Source organism: Rhinoderma darwinii (assembly GCF_050947455.1).
Source record: "Rhinoderma darwinii isolate aRhiDar2 chromosome 3 unlocalized genomic scaffold, aRhiDar2.hap1 SUPER_3_unloc_3, whole genome shotgun sequence".
Lineage (NCBI taxonomy): Eukaryota > Metazoa > Chordata > Amphibia > Anura > Rhinodermatidae > Rhinoderma > Rhinoderma darwinii.
The window spans coordinates 372,547-394,856 of NW_027461746.1; the positions used below are offsets into that span (position 1 = coordinate 372,547).

The window sequence follows — 22,310 nt, forward strand, 5'->3', positions numbered from 1 at the left end:
AGCTATGATCCTGCCCCTCCTCCTGCAGGGTGATATATATAGAAGAGAGCTATGATCCTGCCCCTCCTCCTGCAGGGTGATAAATACAGAAGAAAGCTCCTCCCCCTGCAGGGTGATATATATACAGAAGAGAGCTGTGATCCTGCCCCTCCCCCTGCAGGGTGATATATACAGAAGAGAGCTATGATCCTGCCCCTCCTCCTGCAGGGTGATATATATAGGAGAGCTATGATCCTGCCCCTCCTCCTGCAGGGTGATATATACAGAAGAGAGCTATGATCCTGCCCCTCCTCCTGCAGGGTGACATATACAGAAGAGAGCTATGATACTGCCCCTCCTCCTGCAGGGTGATATATACAGAAGAGAGCTATGATCCTGCCCCTCTTCCTGTAGGGTGATATATATACAGAAGAGAGCTATGATCCTGCCCCTCCTCCTGCAGGGTGATATATATAGAAGAGAGCTATGATCCTGCCCCTCCTCCTGCAGGGTGATATATATAGAGAGAGCTATGATCCTGCCGCTCCTCCTGCAGGGTGATATATACAGAAGAGAGCTATGATCCTGCCCCTCCTCCTGCAGGGTGATATATATAGAAGAGAGCTATGATCCTGCCCCTCCTCCTGCAGGGTGATATATATAGAGAGAGCTATGATCCTGCCCCTCCTCCTGCAGGGTGATATATATAGAAGAGAGATATGATCCTGCCCCTCCCCCTGCAGGGTGATATATATAGAAAAGAGCTATGATCCTGCCCCTCCTCCTGCAGGGTGATATATACAGAAGAGAGCTATGATCCTGCCCCTCCTCCTACAGGGTGATATATACAGAAGAGAGCTCCTCCCCCTGCAGGGTGATATATATAGAAGAGAGCTACGATACTGCCCCTCCCCCTGCAGGGTGATATATACAGAAGAGAGCTATGATCCTGCCCCTCCTCCTGCAGGGTGATATATACAGAAGAGAGCTATGATCCTGCTCCTCCTCCTGCAGGGTGATATATACAGAAGAGAGCTATGATCCTGCCCCTCCTCCTGCAGGGTGATATATATATATAGAAGAGAGCTACGATACTGCCCCTCCCCCTGCAGGGTGATATATACAGAAGAGAGCTATGATCCTGCCCCTCCTCCTGCAGGGTGATATATACAGAAGAGAGCTATGATCCTGCTCCTCCTCCTGCAGGGTGATATATACAGAAGAGAGCTATGATCCTGCCCCTCCTCCTGCAGGGTGATATATACAGAAGAGAGCTATGATCCTGCTCCTCCTCCTGCAGGGTGATATATACAGAAGAGAGCTATGATCCTGCCCCTCCTCCTGCAGGGTGATATATACAGAAGAGAGCTATGATCCTGCTCCTCCCCCTGCAGGGTGATATATACAGAAGAGAGCTATGATCCTGCTCCTCCTCCTGCAGGGTGATATATACAGAAGAGAGCTATGATCCTGCCCCTCCTCCTGCAGGGTGATATATACAGAAGAGAGCTATGATCCTGCTCCTCCCCCTGCAGGGTGATATATACAGAAGAGAGCTATGATCCTGCCCCTCCTCCTGCAGGGTGATAAATACAGAAGAGAGCTCCTCCCACTGCAGGGTGATATATACAGAAGAGAGCTATGATCCTGCCCCTCCTCCTGTAGGGTGATATATACAGAAGAGAGATATGATCCTGGCCCTCCTCCTGCAGGGTGATACATACAGAAGAGAGCTCCTCCCACTGCAGGGTGATATATACAGAAGAGAGCTATGATCCTGCCCCTCCTCCTGCAGGGTGATAAATACAGAAGAGAGCTATGATCCTGCCCCTCCTCCTGCAGGGTGATAAATACAGAAGAGAGCTCCTCCCACTGCAGGGTGATATATACAGAAGAGAGCTATGATACTGCCCCTCCTCCTACAGGGTGATACATACAGAAGAGAGCTATGATCCTGCCCCTCCTCCTGCAGGGTGATACATACAGAAGAGAGCTATGATCCTGCCTCTCCTCCTGCAGGGTGATATATACAGAAGAGAGCTATGATCCTGCCCCTCCTCCTGCAGGGTGATATATACAGAAGAGAGCTATGATCCTGCTCCTCCTCCTGCAGGGTGATATATATAGAAGAGAGCTATGATCCTGCCCCTCCTCCTGCAGGGTGATATATACAGAAGAGGGCTATGATCCTGCCCCTCCTCCTGCAGGGTGATATATATAGATGAGAGCTGTGATCCTGCCCCTCCTCCTGCAGGGTGATATATATATATATAGAAGAGAGCTATGATCCTACCCCTCCTCCTGCAGGGTGATATATATAGAAGAGAGCTATGATCCTGCCCCTCCTCCTGCAGGGTGATATATATATATATAGAAGAGAGCTGTGATCCTGCCCCTCCCCCTGCAGGGTGATATACATATAGAAGAGAGCTATGATATTGCCCCTCCTCCTGCAGGGTGATATATACAGAAGAGAGCTATGATCCTGCCGCTCCTCCTGCAGGGTGATATATACAGAAGAGAGCTATGATCCTGCCTCTCCTCCTGCAGGGTGATATATACAGAAGAGAGCTATGATCCTGCCCCTCCTCCTGCAGGGTGATAAATACAGAAAAGAGCTCCTCCCACTGCAGGGTGATATATACAGAAGAGAGCTATGATCCTGCTCCTCCCCCTGCAGGGTGATATATACAGAAGAGAGCTATGATCCTGCCCCTCCTCCTGCAGGGTGATATATACAGAAGAGAGCTATGATCCTGCCCTCCTCCTGCAGGGTGATATATACAGAAGAGAGCTACGATACTGCCCCTCCTCCTGCAGGGTGATATATATATATAGAAGAGAGCTATGATCCTGCCCCTCCTCTTGCAGGGTGATATATACAGAAGAGAGCTATGATCCTGCCCCTCCTCCTGCAGGGTGATATATACAGAAGAGAGCTATGATGCTGCCCCTCCTCCTGCAGGGTGATATATACAGAAGAGAGCTATGATCCTGCCCCTCCTCCTGCAGGGTGATAAATACAGAAGAGAGCTCCTCCCACTGCAGGGTGATATATACAGAAGAGAGCTATGATCCTGCCCCTCCCCCTGCAGGGTTATATATACAGAAGAGAGCTATGATCCTGCCCCTCCTCCTGCAGGGTGATATACATATAGAAGAGAGCTATGATCCTGCCCCTCCTCCTGCAGGGTGATATATACAGAAGAGAGCTATGATCCTGCCCCTCCTCCTGCAGGGTGATATATACAGAAGAGAGCTATGATCCTGCCCCTCCTCCTGCAGGGTGATATATATAGAAGAGAGCTATGATCCTGCCCCTCCTCCTGCAGGGTGATAAATACAGAAGAAAGCTCCTCCCCCTGCAGGGTGATATATATACAGAAGAGAGCTGTGATCCTGCCCCTCCCCCTGCAGGGTGATATATACAGAAGAGAGCTATGATCCTGCCCCTCCTCCTGCAGGGTGATATATATAGGAGAGCTATGATCCTGCCCCTCCTCCTGCAGGGTGATATATACAGAAGAGAGCTATGATCCTGCCCCTCCTCCTGCAGGGTGACATATACAGAAGAGAGCTATGATACTGCCCCTCCTCCTGCAGGGTGATATATACAGAAGAGAGCTATGATCCTGCCCCTCTTCCTGTAGGGTGATATATATACAGAAGAGAGCTATGATCCTGCCCCTCCTCCTGCAGGGTGATATATATAGAAGAGAGCTATGATCCTGCCCCTCCTCCTGCAGGGTGATATATATAGAGAGAGCTATGATCCTGCCGCTCCTCCTGCAGGGTGATATATACAGAAGAGAGCTATGATCCTGCCCCTCCTCCTGCAGGGTGATATATATAGAAGAGAGCTATGATCCTGCCCCTCCTCCTGCAGGGTGATATATATAGAGAGAGCTATGATCCTGCCCCTCCTCCTGCAGGGTGATATATATAGAAGAGAGATATGATCCTGCCCCTCCCCCTGCAGGGTGATATATACAGAAGAGAGCTATGATCCTGCCCCTCCTCCCACTGCAGGGTGATATATACAGAAGAGAGCTATGATCCTGCCCCTCCTCCTGCAGGGTGATATATATAGAAGAGAGCTATGATCCTGCCCCTCCTCCTGCAGGGTGATATATACAGAAGAGAGCTATGATCCTGCCCCTCCTCCTGCAGGGTGATATATACAGAAGAGAGCTATGATCCTGCCCCTCCTCCTACAGGGTGATATATACAGAAGAGAGCTCCTCCCCCTGCAGGGTGATATATATAGAAGAGAGCTACGATACTGCCCCTCCCCCTGCAGGGTGATATATACAGAAGAGAGCTATGATCCTGCCCCTCCTCCTGCAGGGTGATATATACAGAAGAGAGCTATGATCCTGCTCCTCCTCCTGCAGGGTGATATATACAGAAGAGAGCTATGATCCTGCCCCTCCTCCTGCAGGGTGATATATATATAGAAGAGAGCTACGATACTGCCCCTCCCCCTGCAGGGTGATATATACAGAAGAGAGCTATGATCCTGCCCCTCCTCCTGCAGGGTGATATATACAGAAGAGAGCTATGATCCTGCTCCTCCTCCTGCAGGGTGATATATACAGAAGAGAGCTATGATCCTGCCCCTCCTCCTGCAGGGTGATATATACAGAAGAGAGCTATGATCCTGCTCCTCCCCCTGCAGGGTGATATATACAGAAGAGAGCTATGATCCTGCTCCTCCTCCTGCAGGGTGATATATACAGAAGAGAGCTATGATCCTGCCCCTCCTCCTGCAGGGTGATATATACAGAAGAGAGCTATGATCCTGCTCCTCCCCCTGCAGGGTGATATATACAGAAGAGAGCTATGATCCTGCCCCTCCTCCTGCAGGGTGATAAATACAGAAGAGAGCTCCTCCCACTGCAGGGTGATATATACAGAAGAGAGCTATGATCCTGCCCCTCCTCCTGCAGGGTGATATATATATAGAAGAGAGCTACGATACTGCCCCTCCCCCTGCAGGGTGATATATACAGAAGAGAGCTATGATCCTGCCCCTCCTCCTGCAGGGTGATATATACAGAAGAGAGCTATGATCCTGCTCCTCCTCCTGCAGGGTGATATATACAGAAGAGAGCTATGATCCTGCCCCTCCTCCTGCAGGGTGATATATACAGAAGAGAGCTATGATCCTGCTCCTCCCCCTGCAGGGTGATATATACAGAAGAGAGCTATGATCCTGCCCCTCCTCCTGCAGGGTGATAAATACAGAAGAGAGCTCCTCCCACTGCAGGGTGATATATACAGAAGAGAGCTATGATCCTGCCCCTCCTCCTGTAGGGTGATATATACAGAAGAGAGATATGATCCTGGCCCTCCTCCTGCAGGGTGATACATACAGAAGAGAGCTCCTCCCACTGCAGGGTGATATATACAGAAGAGAGCTATGATCCTGCCCCTCCTCCTGCAGGGTGATAAATACAGAAGAGAGCTATGATCCTGCCCCTCCTCCTGCAGGGTGATAAATACAGAAGAGAGCTCCTCCCACTGCAGGGTGATATATACAGAAGAGAGCTATGATACTGCCCCTCCTCCTACAGGGTGATACATACAGAAGAGAGCTATGATCCTGCCCCTCCTCCTGCAGGGTGATACATACAGAAGAGAGCTATGATCCTGCCTCTCCTCCTGCAGGGTGATATATACAGAAGAGAGCTATGATCCTGCCCCTCCTCCTGCAGGGTGATATATACAGAAGAGAGCTATGATCCTGCTCCTCCTCCTGCAGGGTGATATATATAGAAGAGAGCTATGATCCTGCCCCTCCTCCTGCAGGGTGATATATACAGAAGAGGGCTATGATCCTGCCCCTCCTCCTGCAGGGTGATATATATAGATGAGAGCTGTGATCCTGCCCCTCCTCCTGCAGGGTGATATATATATATAGAAGAGAGCTATGATCCTACCCCTCCTCCTGCAGGGTGATATATATAGAAGAGAGCTATGATCCTGCCCCTCCTCCTGCAGGGTGATATATATATATATAGAAGAGAGCTGTGATCCTGCCCCTCCCCCTGCAGGGTGATATACATATAGAAGAGAGCTATGATCCTGCCCCTCCTCCTGCAGGGTGATATATACAGAAGAGAGCTATGATCCTGCCGCTCCTCCTGCAGGGTGATATATACAGAAGAGAGCTATGATCCTGCCTCTCCTCCTGCAGGGTGATATATACAGAAGAGAGCTATGATCCTGCCCCTCCTCCTGCAGGGTGATAAATACAGAAAAGAGCTCCTCCCACTGCAGGGTGATATATACAGAAGAGAGCTATGATCCTGCTCCTCCCCCTGCAGGGTGATATATACAGAAGAGAGCTATGATCCTGCCCCTCCTCCTGCAGGGTGATATATACAGAAGAGAGCTATGATCCTGCCCTCCTCCTGCAGGGTGATATATACAGAAGAGAGCTACGATACTGCCCCTCCTCCTGCAGGGTGATATATATATATAGAAGAGAGCTATGATCCTGCCCCTCCTCTTGCAGGGTGATATATACAGAAGAGAGCTATGATCCTGCCCCTCCTCCTGCAGGGTGATATATACAGAAGAGAGCTATGATGCTGCCCCTCCTCCTGCAGGGTGATATATACAGAAGAGAGCTATGATCCTGCCCCTCCTCCTGCAGGGTGATAAATACAGAAGAGAGCTCCTCCCACTGCAGGGTGATATATACAGAAGAGAGCTATGATCCTGCCCCTCCCCCTGCAGGGTGATATATACAGAAGAGAGCTATGATCCTGCCCCTCCTCCTGCAGGGTGATATATACAGAAGAGAGCTATGATCCTGCCCCTCCTCCTGCAGGGTGATAAATACAGAAGAGAGCTCCTCCCACTGCAGGGTGATATATACAGAAGAGAGCTATGATCCTGCCCCTCCCCCTGCAGGGTGATATATACAGAAGAGAGCTATGATCCTGCCCCTCCTCCTGCAGGGTGATATATACAGAAGAGAGCTATGATCCTGCCCCTCCTCCTGCAGGGGGATATATACAGAAGAGAGCTATGATCCTGCCCCTCCTCCTGCAGGGTGATACATACAGAAGAGAGCTATGATCCTGCCCCTCCTCCTGCAGGGTGATATATACAGAAGAGAGCTATGATCCTGCCCCTCCTCCTGCAGGGTGATATATACAGAAGAGAGCTATGATCCTGCCCCTCCTCCTGCAGGGTGATATATACAGAAGAGAGCTATGATCCTGCCCCTCCTCCTGCAGGGTGATATATACAGAAGAGAGCTATGATCCTGCCCCTCCTCCTGCAGGGTGATATATATACAGAAGAGAGCTATGACCCTGCCCCTCCTCCTGCAGGGTGATATATATATAGAAGAGAGCTATGATCCTGCCCCTCCTCCTGCAGGGTGATACATACAGAAGAGAGCTATGATCCTGCCCCCCCTCCTGCAGGGTGATATATACAGAAGAGAGCTATGATCCTGCCCCTCCTCCTGCAGGGGGATATATACAGAAGAGAGCTATGATCCTGCCCCTCCTCCTGCAGGGTGATATATATATAGAAGAGAGCTATGATCCTGCCCCTCCTCCTGCAGGGTGATATATACAGAAGAGAGCTATGATCCTGCCCCTCCTCCTGCAGGGTGATATATACAGAAGAGAGCTATGATCCTGCCCCTCCTCCTGCAGGGTGATATATACAGAAGAGAGCTATGATCCTGCCCCTCCTCCTGCAGGGTGATATATATAGAAGAGAGCTATGATCCTGCCACCCCCCGCAGGGTGATATATACAGAAGAGAGCTATGATCATGCCCCTCCTCCTGCAGGGTGATATATACAGAAGAGAGCTATGATCCTGCCCCTCCACCTGCAGGGTGATATATATACAGAAGAGAGCTATGATCCTGCTCCTCCCCCTGCAGGGTGATATATACAGAAGAGAGCTATTATCCTGCCCCTCCTCCTGCAGGGCAATATATACAGAAGAGAGCTATGATCCTGCCCCTCCTCCTGCAGGGTGATATATACAGTAGAGAGCTATGATCCTGCCCCTCCTCCTGCAGGGTGATATATACAGAAGAGAGCTATGATCCTGCCCCTCCTCCTGCAGGGTGATATATACAGAAGAGAGCTATGATGCTGCCCCTCCTCCTGCAGGGTGATATATACAGAAGAGAGCTATGATCCTGCCCCTCCTCCTGCAGGGTGATATATACAGAAGAGAGCTATGATCCTGCCCCTCCTCCTGCAGGTTGATATATACAGAAGAGAGCTATGATCCTGCCCCTCCTCCTACAGGGTGATATATATACAGAAGAGAGCTATGATCCTGCTCCTCCTCCTGCAGGGTGATAAATATAGAAGAGAGCTATGATCCTGCCCCTCCTCCTGCAGGGTGATATATACAGAAGAGAGCTATGATCCTGCCCCTCCCCCTGCAGGGTGATATATACAGAAGAGAGCTATGATCCTGTCCCTCCTCCTGCAGGGTGATATATACAGAAGAGAGCTATGATCCTGCCCCTCCTCCTGCAGGGTGATACATACAGAAGAGAGCTATGATCCTGCCCCTCCGCCTACAGGGTGATATATATATAGAAGAGAGCTATGATCCTGCCCCTCCTCCTGCAGGGTGATATATACAGAAGACAGCTATGATCCTGCCCCTCCTCCTGCAGGGTGATACATACAGAAGAGAGCTATGATCCTGCTCCTCCCCCTGCAGGGTGATATATACAGAAGAGAGCTATGATCCTGCCCCTCCTCCTGCAGGGTGATATATACAGAAGAGAGCTATGATCCTGCCCCTCCTCCTGCAGGGTGATATATACAGAAGAGAGCTATGATCCTGCCCCTCCTCCTCCAGGGTGATATATACAGAAGAGAGCTATGATCCTGCTCCTCCTCCTGCAGGGTGATATATACAGAAGAGAGCTATGAACCTGCCCCTCCTCCTGCAGGGTGATACATACAGAAGAGAGCTATGATCCTGCCCCTCCTCCTGCAGGGTGATACATACAGAAGAGAGCTATGATCCTGCCCCTCCTCCTGCAGGGTGATATATACAGAAGAGAGCTATGATCCTGCTCCTCCTCCTGCAGGGTGATACATACAGAAGAGAGCTATGATCCTGCCCCTCCTCCTGCAGGGTGATACATACAGAAGAGAGCTATGATCCTGCCCCTCCTCCTGCAGGGTGATACATACAGAAGAGAGCTGTGATCCTGCCCCTCCCCCTGCAGGGTGATATATACAGAAGAGAGCTATGATCCTGCCCCTCCTCCTGCAGGGTGATATATACAGAAGAGCGCTATGATCCTGCCCCTCCTCCTGCAGGGTGATACATACAGAAGAGAGCTATGATCCTGCCCCTCCTCCTGCAGGGTGATATATATACAGAAGAGAGCTATGATCCTGCTGCTCCCCCTGCAGGGTGATATATATAGAAGAGAGCTATGATCCTGCCCCTCCTCCTGCAGGGTGATATATACAGAAGAGAGCTATGATCCTGCTGCTCCCCCTGCAGGGTGATATATACAGAAGAGAGCTATGATCCTGCCCCTCCTCCTGCAGGGTGATAAATATAGAAGAGAGCTATGATCCTGCCCCTCCTCCTGCAGGGTGACAGTTATGACGGGTACCCCACAAATGATTAGAGTATTGATTACCTGACACGCCTCCAATGCTCAGGTAAAGCTGGTAAAGTTTTGTGGAGAACGAGGCTAAAAACATCCCAAGAGATGAGAGAATACCTCCGAAGATGACAACAGGACGAGAGCCAAACCGCAGGGCGAGTGAGCAACCCAGGGGACCTAAGGACAAAAGAACAATTGTCATGATAAGGGTCGTATGTTGGGCCGTTCTTACCTCATGGACCCTCCTCTACTAGAATTCATCACTAGTGCCAACGTCCAACCCTTTGAGGAGCTTGGAAACTTTGGAGAAGAGCTATTTTGCATACTTTTTCCCAGGGAGCACTGCCTTAAAGACTCCTTAGGGAACCTCGCCCTCCTCCATCATGCCTCCTCCTCACACACAAGGAATGGGATCTTGGCTAGAGTCCCAGATCCAGTGGTGGGACGTCAGGTCATGAACATGATGCGACTATGGTCTTACCAGGACCATAGGGCTCAGTGAAGAAGAATTTGGCCAATAGAGCCCATGTTCCTAGTGAGGCAGACAAGTTGTAGGCAGGAGTGTTGAGGAGGGAAGATTGGGATTAATAGACAATGGGGACATTATCCATACGCCTGACCCTGGTTAATGAGATGATTCATGGAGAGATCATCCATACGCCTGACCCTGGTTAATGCGATGATACATGGAGAGATCATCCATACACCTGACCCTGGTTCATGAGATGATTCATGGAGAGATCATCCATACACCTGACCCTGGTTAATGAGATGATTCATGGAGAGATCATCCATACACCTGACACTGGTCACTTAGATGGAACATGGAGAGATCATCCATACACCTGACCCTGGTTAATGCGATGATACATGGAGAGATCATCCATACACCTGACCCTGGTTCATGAGATGATTCATGGAGAGATCATCCATACGCCTGACACTGGTCACTTAGATGAAACATGGAGAGATCATCCATACGCCTGACTCTGGTTAATGAGATGAAACATGGAGAGATCATCCATACGCATGACCCTGGTTCATGAGATGATACATGGAGAGATCATCCATACACCTGACCCTGGTTAATGCGATGATACATGGAGAGATCATCCATACGCATGACCCTGGTTCATGAGATGATACATGGAGAGATCATCCATACACCTGACCTTGGTCACTTAGATGGAACATGGAGAGATCATCCATACACCTGACACTGGTCACTTAGATGAAACATGGAGAGATCATCCATACACCTGACCCTGGTTCATGAGATGATTCATGGAGAGATCATCCATACACCTGACCCTGGTTAATGCGATGATACATGGAGAGATCATCCATACGCATGACCCTGGTTCATGAGATGATACATGGAGAGATCATCCATACACCTGACCTTGGTCACTTAGATGGAACATGGAGAGATCATCCATACACCTGACCCTGGTTAATGAGATGATTCATGGAGAGATCATCCATACACCTGACCCTGGTTCATGAGATGATACATGGAGAGATCATCCATACACCTGACCTTGGTCACTTAGATGGAACATGGAGAGATCATCCATACACCTGACCCTGGTTAATGAGATGATTCATGGAGAGATCATCCATACACCTGACCCTGGTTCATGAGATGATTCATGGAGAGATCATCCATACACCTGACCCTGGTTCATGAGATGATACATGGAGAGATCATCCATACACCTGACCCTGGTTCATGAGATGATACATGGAGAGATCATCCATACACCTGACCCTGGTTAATGAGATGATTCATGGAGAGATCATCCATACACCTGACCCTGGTTAATGAGATGATTCATGGAGAGATCATCCATACACCTGACCCTGGTTCATGAGATGATACATGGAGAGATCATCCATACACCTGACCTTGGTCACTTAGATGGAACATGGAGAGATCATCCATACGCCTGACACTGGTCACTTAGATGGAACATGGAGAGATCATCCATACACCTGACCCTGGTTCATGAGACGATACATGGAGAGATCATCCATACGCCTGACACTGGTCACTTAGATGAAACATGGAGAGATCATCCATACACCTGACCCTGGTTAATGAGATGATTCATGGAGAGATCATCCATAAGCCTGACCCTGGTTCATGAGATGATTCATGGAGAGATCATCCATACACCTGACCCTGGTTCATGAGATGATTCATGGAGAGATCATCCATACACCTGACCCTGGTTCATGAGATGATACATGGAGAGATCATCCATACACCTGACCCTGGTTAATGAGATGATACATGGAGAGATCATCCATACACCTGACTCTGGTTCATGAGACGATACATGGAGAGATCATCCATACGCCTGACACTGGTCACTTAGATGAAACATGGAGAGATCATCCATACACCTGACCCTGGTTCATGAGATGATTCATGGAGAGATCATCCATACACCTGACCCTGGTTCATGAGATGATTCATGGAGAGATCATCCATACACCTGACCTTGGTCACTTAGATGGAACATGGAGAGATCATCCATACGCATGACCCTGGTTAATGAGATGATTCATGGAGAGATCATCCATAAGCCTGACCCTGGTTCATGAGATGATTCATGGAGAGATCATCCATACACCTGACCCTGGTTCATGAGATGATTCATGGAGAGATCATCCATACACCTGACCCTGGTTCATGAGATGATACATGGAGAGATCATCCATACACCTGACCCTGGTTCATGAGATTATTCATGGAGAGATCATCCATACACCTGACCCTGGTTCATGAGACGATACATGGAGAGATCATCCATACGCCTGACACTGGTCACTTAGATGAAACATGGAGAGATCATCCATACGCATGACCCTGGTTAATGAGATGATTCATGGAGAGATCATCCATACACCTGACCCTGGTTAATGAGATGATACATGGAGAGATCATCCATATGCCTGACCTTGGTCACTTAGATGAAACATGGAGAGATCATCCATATGCCTGACCCTGGTCACTTAGATGGAACATGGAGAGATCATCCATACACCTGACCCTGGTTCATGAGATGATACATGGAGAGATCATCCATACACCTGACCTTGGTCACTTAGATGGAACATGGAGAGATCATCCATACGCCTGACACTGGTCACTTAGATGGAACATGGAGAGATCATCCATACGCCTGACACTGGTCACTTAGATGAAACATGGAGAGATCATCCATACACCTGACCCTGGTTAATGAGATGATTCATGGAGAGATCATCCATACGCATGACCCTGGTTAATGAGATGATTCATGGAGAGATCATCCATACACCTGACCCTGGTTCATGAGATGATTCATGGAGAGATCATCCATACACCTGACCTTGGTCACTTAGATGGAACATGGAGAGATCATCCATACGCCTGACACTGGTCACTTAGATGAAACATGGAGAGATCATCCATACACCTGACCCTGGTTCATGAGATGATTCATGGAGAGATCATCCATACACCTGACCCTGGTTCATGAGATGATTCATGGTGAGATCATCCATACACCTGACCTTGGTCACTTAGATGGAACATGGAGAGATCATCCATACGCATGACCCTGGTTAATGAGATGATTCATGGAGAGATCATCCATAAGCCTGACCCTGGTTCATGAGATGATTCATGGAGAGATCATCCATACACCTGACCCTGGTTCATGAGATGATTCATGGAGAGATCATCCATACACCTAACCCTGGTTCATGAGATGATACATGGAGAGATCATCCATACACCTGACCCTGGTTAATGAGATGATACATGGAGAGATCATCCATACACCTGACCCTGGTTCATGAGATGATACATGGAGAGATCATCCATACACCTGACCCTGGTTAATGAGATGATACATGGAGAGATCATCCATATGCCTGACCTTGGTCACTTAGATGAAACATGGAGAGATCATCCATACGCCTGACCTTGGTCACTTAGATGGAACATGGAGAGATCATCCATACGCCTGACCCTGGTTAATGAGATGATACATGGAGAGATCATCCATACGCCTGACCTTGGTCACTTAGATGGAACATGGAGAGATCATCCATACGCCTGAACTTGGTCACTTAGATGGAACATGGAGAGATCATCCATACACCTGACCCTGGTTCATGAGATGATTCATGGAGAGATCATCCATATGCCTGACCTTGGTCACTTAGATGAAACATGGAGAGATCATCCATACGCCTGACCTTGGTCACTTAGATGGAACATGGAGAGTGTCAATCCTTTTGACTTTGGTTTTTATGATGGAACATGAAGATGCTATCCATCCTGATCTTGGCCTTTAAAATGGAATATTGAGAGATCATAAATACTCCTGCCCTTGGCCATTGAGATGAACATGAAATGATAATTCATACTTCAATAGGTGCCCATTAGTCTGACCATGCTCATTTAGAGAAAACAATAGTGTCCATTCTTCTGAAGGCCATGTCCTGCTGCTATCTGTCCCGAGATTGTCCATGCACTATTGGCTACTCGAGCCGCCATTTCTAGTACATTCATTCATTTATAGAAAATGTCTTTCCAGTGAATGTTCCCTAACTGATCCATTTTATTGCCCCTTACCACAAACATATTCTGCAGTCATAGATAGAAAATGCACTCATCACCTGTACCGGGTGGGACTCACAATCGAATTTCCTTATTTCATACATATATCAAGGCCAAAAATTGTTGGATCAGACAATGTGATACTTACTCATCAGTTGTTGAACTGCAATTGCACAAGACGTCACCCAAGAGACACTTCCAGCTGCTGAGCCAAAATAGTCCACAAATTGCGGAAAGAATATCCCAAAAGAACGTAGAGTCCCAAATACTAAGCCGGCCTGAAGAAAGCACGAGAAGAGCAGCACGCTTCCCCACATGTCCTTCATTTTTGGAAAGAAAGACATTACAACTAGAGGGAAGTAAAAAAAAAAAAAGGATCAGAGCAGAAACTAAGAACGTCTACAGGGAATCATAACATTGTGCTGAAAAGTTACAGAAATCATGAGAATGATGTTCACATGTCATATAAATCCAATGTGTCCCACCGCCCACCTAGCAAGTTACCCTATACATGGATGGTGTTCCTCATGCCCAACCTGCAAACATCCGAGAAGCTGAATAAGGAACATATCTAGTCATCGCGTACCATGTGCACACATACAACACATTTACCATCTACCCATCCTAGCAAGTCACCAACACCCTCCCCATCTACCCACCCAGGACACGACCAGCATGTCACCCAAACCCTCCCCATCTACCTACCGGCACATGTCAAGCATGTCACCCAAACCCTCCCCATCTATCCATGCACCATGTCACCCAAACCCTCCCTATCTATCCATTCAGCATGTCACCCAAACCCTCCACATCTACCTACCTGCACATGTACAACATGTAACCCAAACCCTCCCCATCTACTAACCCAGCACATGTCCAACATGTCACCCAAACCCTCCACATCTACCTACCCAGCACATGTCACCCAAACCCTCCTCATCAATCCATGCACCATGTCACCCAAACCCTCCCCATCTATCCATGCAGCATGTCACCCAAACCCTCCACATCTACCTACCTGCACATGTACAACATGTAACCCAAACCCTCCACATCTACTAACCCAGCACATGTCCAACATGTCACCCAAACCCTCCACATCTACCTACCCAGCACATGTCACCCAAACCCTCCTCATCAATCTATGCAGCATGCCACCCAAACCCTCCCCATCTATCCATTCAGCATGTCACCCAAACCCTCCCCATCTACCTACCTGCACATGTACAACATGTCACCCAAACCCTCCCCATCTACCCACCCAGCACATGTCCAACATGTCACCCAAACCCTCCACATCTACCTACCCAGCACATGTCACCCATACCCTCCCCATCTACCCAGCCAGCACATGTCCAACATGTCACCCAAACCCTCCACATCTACCTACCCAGCACATGTCACCCATACCCTCTCCATCTATCCAATCAGCATGTCACCAAAACCCTCCCCATCTACCTACACGGCACATTCAAGCATGTCACCCAAACCCTCCCCATCTATCCATGCAGCATGTCACCCAAACCCTCCCCATCTACCTACCTGCACATGTCCAACATGTCATCCAAACCCTCCCCATCTACCCAGCCAGCACATGTCCAACATGTCATCCAAACCCTCCCCATCTATCCATCCATCCAGCATGTCACCAAAACCCTTCCCATCTACCCAGCCAGCATATGTCCAACATGTCATCCAAACCCTCCATATCTACCTACCCAGCACGTGTCAAGTATGTCACCCAAACCCTCCACATCTACCCACCCAGCACATCACCCAAACGTTCCCCATCTACCCACCCAACACATCACCCAAATATCTACCCACCCAGCACGTCACTCAAACCCTCCACATCTACGCACCTAGCACGTCACCCAAACACTCCCCATCTACCCACCCAGCACATGTCCAACATCTCTCTCACATTCTATCTATTGTGGAAACGCCCAACATTTCACCCACCTTCCATGGCACATGTTCAAACACTGACACCAGTGACTCATGGACCCTTCTGGTACACATTCAGTGTTTCATATAGCGAACATGCAGCGACACATTCTGTCTGTCTCGCACAGCCACCTGGCATATATCCAGCCACACACAAGTACCGGATAACTGCTATCATGTTAAAATGAGAAACTTAATATTTAGGATAAAGCTAAAATCAAAGAGCACAGAGTGGACCAGACATGAAGACCAGGAACCACCTTGAAGCTCCAATCACCCCCTGGTCCATGAAGTCATCAGACTGTGACCTAGAGAAAGATGCAGGATCAGCACTAGAGCACGAGGAGGCCACCAGATGACATGTCCATGGCTTCATCATTCAGTCCTCCACGTTAGGTCTGGTGCTGCGATTCCTGACGGACCCAGGATATAGAACACTTACACTTAACCCTACCAGAACTGTATCTGCTGCCGGGACTATCCAAACCCCACAGCTGAACAGTCACTGGGTTTATTGCTGTATAATCAGACGGGAAAGGTTGGAGCTGTGCAGACACTGCAGCCGCCTCTCAATGTGAAGGGTATAAGAAGTTTCAGTAGATCCTAATCATTATTGGTGCTTCCCTCAGGGCAGGTAAATGGTTGAACCTGTAGCTGCGTAAATACCTTCATGAGCTAGAAGTCAATCTTTGACCTGATCGTAGCAGGTTCCTCGTGAGTCAGCAACTTCTCACGTCTTATGGATTGCAGTGATTTGGAGCTGTCAATGCGCCAACCTGAGCACTTTATATACAGTAATATCAGGGGATATGGTGGGCTACATATTTGCCCCGAAAGCCCAAGTCATATTCTAGTGTTTCATGAACTTTCTCATCAGGAGGTGTCAGGTGCGTGAACAACATGTGAGATCATCGCTAAGCACCAATAGTCCACACAAGGAGCCATCTCTAATCCTTCAGACGTGTGACCATTATCTCTAGAGCTTATAGCAGTGGCGTCGGGGCTTCTGTCACTCAATCGGATCAATGGAAGCCTGAGAATACCATTCACTTTACTGGGATCCATCTGGGCAGAGCCGTGTAGCAGACTACGCTATTCTAAAATAACGCAAACCGGACCCTAACTGAAGCAAATTAATGGCACAAATAACAAATTGGAGTCAAACTGGAGTCAAAGGGGCGATACAACCTCTGGATTTTTCTGAAAATGATGGAGCGGACTATAAGACCAGTGTGAGTGGAGCCTCTACTGACAAATACGAGAAGTCTTCAGAGAACCGATACCCCCATAGCAGCTAGCGGCAATATAATAGAGTGGTGGGATTGTGAGACCTCTAGGACCCGGTCAGCAGGTCAGAGGGGCTCTCTCAGAGTCCTGCCTGGAATCCATCTTATCTGTGGATAAATGTCATAGTCGGCTTCATGTACGCGGTGTCACCAGTAGTAAGATCAAGAATCCGGTGAAATCTGTGGTTTTTCTTCTCCTGGCGCCTCTTCTCTTTTTTTCTTTCTCGTAGGGAACTGGAGCCCTTTAAAACTTGATGTGTGCCCAGTGGGAGATGGTGCCCACCCTCAATCAGCAGGTCAATGGATTGTAAAGTCTTCTACTGGTGGACACATCTCTTGAAATTATTCCATAGTATAACACCCACATATAAAGATAAGTACTCTGTAAGTTCTTTTTTTCTTTATACTCCAGTCACAGCCAGAGCTGCAGTCACAATTCCGATGTTACATTATATACTCATACTGCAGTCACTGAGCGGCCACCGCCAAGATCAGTTATGCGGTTACTGGTCACGGTGACCTGAAATCTGTTTATCTCTAAGCTGTGGCCACAGACCGGGTCCCACGTGTCCCATCCAATATTCTAGCACTAGAAATGGCTCAATCGGTTAATAATTGATAACATGTCAGACTCCTCACTACAGGGGTGCAGGTTTTACAGACGAAGGAACCTGCACATCTGGCAATAATTTACCACAACTGTCTGTGCGTCACTCTTACAAGGACTGAATGATGGACCATCCTACAGATTACTTCTTGTCATGGCACTTCATCCCTATATATTCTACCAATCATGTTTAATAGAAACAAAGTAATCCCACTCCAGTCCCTAATGCCACTACAGTCCCTAATTCCACTACAGTCCCTAATTCCACTCCAGTCACACAGCCCCCACCTGAAAAGACTGATACCAGAGAACACTACGTGGCCCTTATCTAAACAACACATGGTAAGAAGGATGGCTCTCCTTCAGAGGGACGACACCTATTTTGCATATAGTTTTTCCCATGGAGCAATGCCATGAAGACTTTCTAGATCTCCACAAGTAGCGTTTGTAGGAGAGAAATATTATAGCTACTAGAAACAGAATTTTAGTCCAGGGCAGCTCAATTTAGGACGTACATTTTATATTTCTTACTATTATAAACAGTGGGAATGACCCAGTGGAGAGACGATGAAGCAGGACCGTCCATGACAGAACACAATGTTGGGTAGAGAGAGGGTGGAGATGGGTATAATATCATAGTGGGTAAGGAGATAATGAGCTGGACAGTCACAGGTAACACACAGTGGAGAGAAGATGAAGCTGGACCATCCATGACAGAACACAATGTTGGGTAGAGAGAGGGTGGAGATGGGTATAATGTCATGGTAAGGAGATAATGAGCAGGGCAGTCACAGGTAACACACAGTGGAGAGAAGATGAAGCTGGACCATCCATGACAGAACACAATGTTGGGTAGAGAGAGGGTGGAGATGGGTATAATATCATGTGAGTAAGGAGATAATGAGCAGGGCAGTCACAGGTAACACACAGTGGAGAGAACATGAAGCTGGACCGTCCATGACAGAACTTAATGTTGGGTAGAAAGAGGGTGGAGATGGGTATAATGTCATGGTGAGTAAGGAGATAATGAGCTGGGCAGTCACAGGTAAGACACAGTGGAGAGAAGATAAAGCTGGACCGTCCATGACAGAACATAATGTTAGGTAGAGAGAGGGTGGAGATGGGTATAATGTCATAGTGGGTAAGGAGATAATGAGCCGGGCAGTCACAGGTAACACACAGTGGAGAGAAGATGAAGCTGGACCGTTCATGACAGAACACAATGTTGGGTAGAGAGAGAGGGTGGAGATGGGTATAATGTCATGGTGAGTAAGGAGATAATGAGCTGGGCAGTCACAGGTAAGACACAGTGGAGAGAAGATGAAGCTGGACCGTCCATGACAGAACACAATGTTGGGTAGAGAGAGGATGGAGATGGGTATAATGTCATAGTGGGTAAGGAGATAATGAGCCGGGCAGTCACAGGTAAGACACAGTGGAGAGAAGATGAAGCTGGACCGTCCTTGACAGAACACAATGTTGGGTAGAAAGAGGGTGGAGATGGGTATAATGTCATGGTAAGGAGATAATGAGCTGGGCAGTCACAGGTAACACACAGTGGAGAGAAGATGAAGCTGGACCATCCATGACAGAACACAATGTTGGGTAGAGAGAGGGTGGAGATGGGTATAATGTCATGGTAAGGAGATAATGAGCTGGGCAGTCACAGGTAACACACAGTGGAGAGAGGATGAAGCTGGAACGTCCATGACAGAACACAATGTTGGGTAACGAGAGGGTGGAGATGGGTATAATGTCATGGTGAGTAAGGAGATAATGAGCTGGGCAGTCACAGGTAACACACAGTGGAGAGAAGATGAAGCTGGACCATCCATGACAGAACACAATGTTGGGTAGAGAGAGGGTGGAGATGGGTATAATGTCATGGTGGGTAAGGAGATAATGAGCTGGACAGTCACAGGTAAGACACAGTAGAGAGAAGATGAAGCTGGACTGTCCATGACAGAACACAATGTTGGGTAGAGAGAGGGTGGAGATGGGTATAATGTTATGGTAATGAGATAATGAGCTGTGCGGTCACAGGTAAGACACGGTGGAGAGGAGATAAAGCTGGACCGTCCATGACAGAACACAATGTTGGGTAGAGAGAGGGTGGAGATGGGTATAATGTCATGTGAGTAAGGAGATAATGAGCAGGGCAGTCACAGGTAACACACAGTGGAGAGAAGATGAAGCTGGACCGTCCATGACAGAACACAATGTTGGGTAGAGAGAGGGTGGAGATGGGTATAATGTCATGTGAGTAAGGAGATAATGTGCTGGGCAGTCACAGGTAACACACAGTGGAGAGAAGATGGAGCTGGACCGTCCATGACAGAACACAATGTTGGGTAGAGAGAGGGTGGAGATGGGTATAATGTCATGGTAAGGAGATAATGAGCTGGGCAGTCACAGGTAACACACAGTGGAGAGAAGATGAAGCTGGACCAACCATGACAGAACACAATGTTGGGTAGAGAGAGGGTGGAGATGGGTATAATGTCATGGTGGGTAAGGAGATAATGAGCTGGACAGTCACAGGTAAGACACAGTAGAGAGAAGATGAAGCTGGACTGTCCATGACAGAACACAATGTTGGGTAGAGAGAGGGTGGAGATGGGTATAATGTTATGGTAATGAGATAATGAGCTGTGCGGTCACAGGTAAGACACGGTGGAGAGGAGATAAAGCTGGACCGTCCATGACAGAACACAATGTTGGGTAGAGAGAGGGTGGAGATGGGTATAATGTCATGTGAGTAAGGAGATAATGTGCTGGGCAGTCACAGGTAACACACAGTGGAGAGAAGATGGAGCTGGACCGTCCATGACAGAACACAATGTTGGGTAGAGAGACGGTGGAGATGGGTATAATGTCATGGTGAGTAAGGAGATAATGTGATGGGCAGTCACAGGTAAGACACAGTGGAGAGGAGATGAAGCTGGACCGTCCATGACAGAACACAATGTTGGGTAACGAGAGGGTGGAGATGGGTATAATGTCATGTGAGTAAGGAGATAATGAGCTGGGCAGTCACAGTTAACACACAGTACAGAGAAGATGAAGCTGGACCGTCCATGACAGAACATAATGTTGGGTAGAGAGAGGGTGGAGATGGGTATAATATCATAGTGGGTAAGGAGATAATGAGCTGGGCAGTCACAGGTAACACACAGTGGAGAGAAGATGAAGCTGGACCGTCCATGACAGAACACAATGTTGGGTAGAGAGAGGGTGGAGATGGGTATAATGTCATGGTGAGTAAGGAGATAATGAGCTGGGCAGTCACAGGTAACACACAGTAGAGAGAACATGAAGCTGGACCGTCCATGACAGAACATAATGTTGGGTAGAGAGAGAGGGTGGAGATGGGTATAATGTCATAGTGGGTAAGGAGATAATGAGCTGGGCAGTCACAGGTAAGACACAGTGGAGAGGAGATAAAGCTGGACCGTCCATGACAGAACATAATGTTGGGTAACGAGAGGGTGGAGATGGGTATAATGTCATGGTGAGTAAGGAGATAATGAGCCGGGCAGTCACAGGTAACACACAGTGGAGAGAAGATGAAGCTGGACCGTCCATGACAGAACACAATGTTGGGTAACGAGAGGGTGGAGATGGGTATAATGTCATGTGAGTAAGGAGATAATGAGCTGGACAGTCACAGGTAACACACAGTGGAGAGAAGATGAAGCTGGACCGTCCATGACAGAACACAATGTTGGGTAACGAGAGGGTGGAGATGGGTATAATGTCATGTGAGTAAGGAGATAATGAGCTGGACAGTCACAGGTAACACACAGTGGAGAGAAGATGAAGCTGGACCGTCCATGACAGAACACAATGTTGGATAGGAAACAGCCCGTCATTTCTAAACCTTTGATATCACTTGACATTATTTAAAAACTTTTTTGATGGTAATTTGTGAACTATGAATATTATGCCTTTGTTAAATTAGTGGCCTGATGAAGACACTGTTTAAACGTAGAAACACGTATCTAAATAAAGACTATTGATCTTGTCCATGTCAGATGTCAGCAGCGCTGGGATATACATTCACCATGTCTAATCATTGAAACCTACTGATCTCCACCTCTAATCATCCACACCAACTGATCTCCACATCCAATCATCCAAATCCACTGATCTCCACATCTAATCATCCAAACCTACTGATCACCACATCTAATCATCCAAACCTACTGATCACCACATCTAATCATCCACACCAACTGATCTCCAC

General features: G+C 48.0%; 1 protein-coding gene across 5 annotated transcripts in view; it reads right to left on the reverse strand.

Moving 5' to 3' along the window:
- The window catches only part of SLC16A13 (solute carrier family 16 member 13), a 55,456-nt gene that overhangs the window by 2,412 nt on the left and 30,734 nt on the right, over window positions 1-22,310 (reverse strand). For all 5 annotated transcript variants that reach the window (XM_075847393.1, XM_075847389.1, XM_075847392.1 and 2 more), the window contains exons 2-3: window positions 14,373-14,573; window positions 9,640-9,783 (exon numbers count right to left, since the gene is read on the reverse strand). In XM_075847393.1, the coding sequence (XP_075703508.1) occupies window positions 9,640-9,783; window positions 14,373-14,568 (340 nt within the window). In that variant the 5' untranslated portion in view covers window positions 14,569-14,573. The remainder of the gene's footprint in view (window positions 1-9,639; window positions 9,784-14,372; window positions 14,574-22,310) is intronic.